We start from the raw sequence: 4,774 nt of genomic DNA on the forward strand, positions 1-4,774 counted from the left end.
AGACAGATCTCAAATATCACGAAGAACCTCTCCAGAGTAACAATGAAGAAACTAATTTTTTAGAATGGGCCGCAAAATGGTAAAACCATTTCTCCCATACATCATTTTGCGGACAACTCAAGGAGAATACCCCTTTTTGATTGACTGCGGCTCAAATATCAATTTAATTTCGCCGAAATTAGCTTTGGCTTACAAAAACTCGAAGCCGTACAGTTATAGTAGCCATAACATTAAAAGTGCCACTGGAAAATTCGACGCTACCTCGGCTATAGACATTGCTTTTTTTGAACCAAAGTCAAACCTAAAATTCCAATTTATTATGTATGAATTTCATTCGTTCTTTTACGGGCTAATAGGAACAGGAATGTTGAAAGCACTTGACGCTAAACTATGTTTTGAAAATGATACCCTAACAATAACCACAGACGGCGGTATGCATTTCAATATACCTTTGCAAATGTATACAACCAAGGAGGAAAATAATCTTGTTGACTTTAGAACAGATCATCTAAACGAGTTACACAAAGGAAAGCTAACTGACATGTTAAATAATAATAAACATGTTTTTCACGAACCAAACTTGGCATTGACATGCACTACCAACGTAGAATGTGCGATAAATACCACTGACGACATACCCGTGCATCAAAAGGTATATCCTTACCCCGCGGCATACACAAGTGAAGTAAATACTCAAATCAAAACTTTATTGGAAACGGGAATAATTAGGCCATCCAGATCAGCATGGACTTCTCCAGTCTGGATAGTGCCAAAAAAGAATGATGCGTCAGGGCAAAAAAAAATTTAGAATGGTTATCGATTACAGAAAAATAAATGAGAAAACTGTAAGTGACCGGTACCCAATGCCCGAAATAACATACGTTTTAGATCAATTGAAAGGGCAAAAATATTTCTCAACTCTTGATCTTGCATCAGGATTTCACCAGATCAAAATGAAACAGGAGGACATTGAAAAAACGGCGTTCTCCATAAATAATGGAAAATATGAGTTTGTGAGAATGCCGTTTGGATTAAAAAATGCTCCAGCTATATTTCAGCGAGCCTTAGATGACGTCCTAAGAGAAGAAATAGGGAGAATATGTTACATCTACATGGATGATGTAATCGTATTCGGAAAATCTGTAGAAGAACACTTGAAAAATTTAGAAAGGGTTTTAAAAACATTAAATTCGGCCAACTTAAAGGTTCAATTGGATAAATCCGAATTTTTACATGAGGAAATTGAGTTTCTCGGACATATAATTACAAACAATGGCGTCAAGCCAAACCCGAAGAAAATAGAGGTGATAAAAAATTTTCCAATCCCTAAGACAGTAAAAAATCTTAGATCATTTTTAGGACTAATGGGCTATTACAGAAGGTTTATTCAAGACTTTGCAAAGATTGCAAAGCCACTAACAAACATGTTACGAGGTGAGAAGAACCCGGCCTCGAATAAAAATATTGTATTATCACCAGAACAAATCAAATGCTTTGATAAAATGAAAAACATTTTGTCATCATCCGATATTCTAATATATCCTGATTACAGCCAACCGTTTATTCTGACAACGGATGCTTCGGACTATGCCATTGGAGCAGTCTTATCACAGGGAGAGATAGGGAAAGATAAACCTATTCATTTTGGTTCGCGTTCATTAACTAAAACAGAAGAATCATATTCTGTTCCCGAAAAGGAAATGCTTGCTATAATTTGGGCATTGAAAACGTTTAGGAACTACCTATATGGAGCCAAATTTAAGATACTTACTGATCACCAACCGCTCACCTTCACGCTTTCCCAACGGAATACTAACGCTAAATTGAAGCGATGGAAAGCCTATTTAGAAGAACACGATTACGAGATCATCTACAAGCCCGGAAAAACTAATGTCGTGGCAGATGCCCTAAGTCGAATGGTATATTCCATGACAGCAACACAGCATTCGGCAAATGAGAGTGATGACCTTTACATTCCATCGACCGAAGCTCCTCTGAATGCATTCAGGCATCAAATAATTTTAAAAGAGGGAAGAGAAGACGTTCATACAACTGAACCCTTTCCAAACTTTAAGCGCATCAAGGTAACGATTCCAGATACAAAGGAACAAACCTTGCTACATGTTCTGAAAACACACTTCGACCCTTCGAAATTGAATGGATTATTAACTAGCGAAACACTGATGGGAAAATTACAAGAAGTTTATAAGAAAAACTTTGGAAGGCAAAACCTATTGAAGATTCGGTTTACGCAAAGACTGCTAGAGGATATAACGAGCAGCACCGATCAAGTTGCTATCATCCAAAAGGAACACAATAGAGCACATAGGGGAACTGAAGAGAACAAGGCGCAGATTATCAAAAAATTTTATTTTCCCAGGATGGCCGCTCAGGTGAAATATTTGATACGAAATTGTCGCGTTTGTAACGAATGTAAGTACGACAGAAGCCCAATCGATCTACCAATGCAGAAAACTCCTTTGCCGAACGCACCGTTCGAGATAATGCATATTGATATAATGTTCATAGAGAACAACTATTACCTAACATGCGTAGATAAATTTTCAAAGTACGCACAAGTTGTGAAGATTGATTCCAGGGGTACCGTTGACGTGTTACCAATGTTGAAGGAAATGATACTAAAGCATAGACCACCCGATATTATCGTTATGGATGGGGAAAAATCATTTAATTCAAGGGATATAACAGATTTCTTTAATACACACAAAATCACTCCTTATGTAACTGCCACGGGAAGAAGTGAAATGAATGGTGTCGTTGAGAGATTCCATTCCACATTATTAGAAATTTATCGCATCACTAAATCAGAACACCCACATTTAAATTCAACAGATTTAGTCACGATGTCAGTACACAAGTATAATAATTCTATTCATTCTGTCACCTCGTTCACTCCTATTGAAATCATTACACCTTCAAGCAACACACTCTCGATTCTACGTGAAGCATACATCAACCTAAATAAAAAACAAGGGAAGGATATGAAGTACTATAACAAATCGCGAAAAGACAGATTAGTATCTAAAGAGTCTAATGCGTACATGAAAACAAAACGCAGACCAAAACAGGCGAAATTATATAAAAAAGTAGAAATTGAGAAAGTAAACAGAACCACCGTTACAACTAAAGACGGAAAAAGGATTCACAAGAACGATTTAAAGATTAAATCAACGTAAATGTATCGTTTCAGATGCCTACATGGTTGCCGTGGCCAAAACATCTCAATATCTAGTTTAGAAAAAATACCGATATTCGCATTTAAAAGAGGCGATGCCAGAGTAACATTTGGCAATAACTACTACATACATCATTTCAACGTATCAGCCATACAGCGCGAAATTAGGATCTTATCTACGGAATTTAGTTCTCTAGAAGAAACCCAATTTACAACCATTATAGAACAAGAATTCACTAACGCATATGAAATGTTGAAGAATACATTTCCGATCCATAGAAGTAAACGTTGGGACGCAATAGGAACTGTTTGGAAGTTTATCGCAGGAAGTCCAGACGCTGATGATCTAAGGCTAATCAATTCTACTATAAACGATCTCATAACCAACAATAATCTACAAGTAAAAATCAATAAGGATCTTACACTTCAGCTAACAGAGACACTGCAACGAATCCAAGAAGCACTTAAACTTTCGCGAGATTCCTCGATAGACTTTTATTCAATAAACATTCTCCTGAACCTCAAATATCTGTCCGAGAAGTTAAGCTTAGTTACAGATAGTATAGCTTTGGCTAAATTGGGCATAACAAACCCACGCATATTGAACAAGAACGAAATAGATTTACTAATTAGCGATATAACAAAACAAGAACTTCCGATACAAACAGTTACAGAAGCATTGTCGTACACGAGTACAAAAATTGCCACGAATAATAATGAAATACTGTTCATCATAAGTTGCCCTAGACTTACAAGCGACCTTTACACGAGGATTGAGCTGTTCGGTATAACTAATAATGATAAGAAAGTTCATGTTCCCAACCAATATTACCTTTCCCTTAAATCCCAATTTTTCATCGTCCCCGATGTCGAGAAACACATATTCGATCTAAAGGATTTGCAACAAGACAACGGAAATTGTATCCCAGCACTTCTTCGAGGAGAGTCAGCACTCTGTGACTACATATCGAACCCAGCGAAGACTGAAGTTATTCATCTCGATACGAACCATTTGTTGATCGACTCGGTTAGTACCTTCACCATCAAAACCACATGCGGCGTTAAGAAGAGAAATTTGACCGGTTCATTTCTCATAACCTATGAGGCATGTAGTATCTTCCTCAATGAGAAAATGATCTCTAATAACAAAACCGAAATGTTCGGATCGCCATTGCATCTACCTATCTACGGTATCAAAGTGACACCACAAAACCCCGTAGTAAATCTAAGCCTGGAACACCTACATTCACTACACAAAGAGCTTAGAAATGAGATGCAGAAAATGAAATTAGAGACAAATAGCATCAACGGAAGTGGATGGTTTTACATGAACATAATCAGTTGGCCTGTGATGCTAATTATTGCCTTCGGTGCCTACATAGCTACGAAAATGTGGAAGAGAGGAACCGTCATAAATATCCACGAACCACCAACACCGCGCCCCACATCGGATAACGAGAATGCGTCAAACAACTACAACCCACCCACCATGATGCATGTATTTCGTACGGAGCCTCAAATCTAAGGAAGGGCGAGTTAACAGACCCGTAACAAAGTGGTCCTAAATAAATAAACGAT

The 4,774-nt window shown here is 37.5% G+C and overlaps 1 protein-coding gene across 1 annotated transcript; it reads left to right on the forward strand.

Moving 5' to 3' along the window:
• Positions 1 to 3,211: 3,211 nt before the first annotated feature.
• LOC131214292 (uncharacterized) lies at positions 3,212 to 4,721 on the forward strand (the record flags this gene model as incomplete). Its single annotated transcript, XM_058208674.1, has 2 exons — positions 3,212 to 4,386; positions 4,456 to 4,721. Coding segments are annotated over 2 exons (1,441 nt in total), but the record flags the coding sequence as incomplete, so codon positions are not given.
• Positions 4,722 to 4,774: the final 53 nt, after the last annotated feature.

The sequence above is a fragment of the Anopheles bellator genome, unplaced genomic scaffold (genome assembly GCF_943735745.2).
Source record: "Anopheles bellator unplaced genomic scaffold, idAnoBellAS_SP24_06.2 scaffold00454_ctg1, whole genome shotgun sequence".
In the NCBI taxonomy this organism is placed as follows: Eukaryota; Metazoa; Arthropoda; class Insecta; order Diptera; family Culicidae; genus Anopheles; species Anopheles bellator.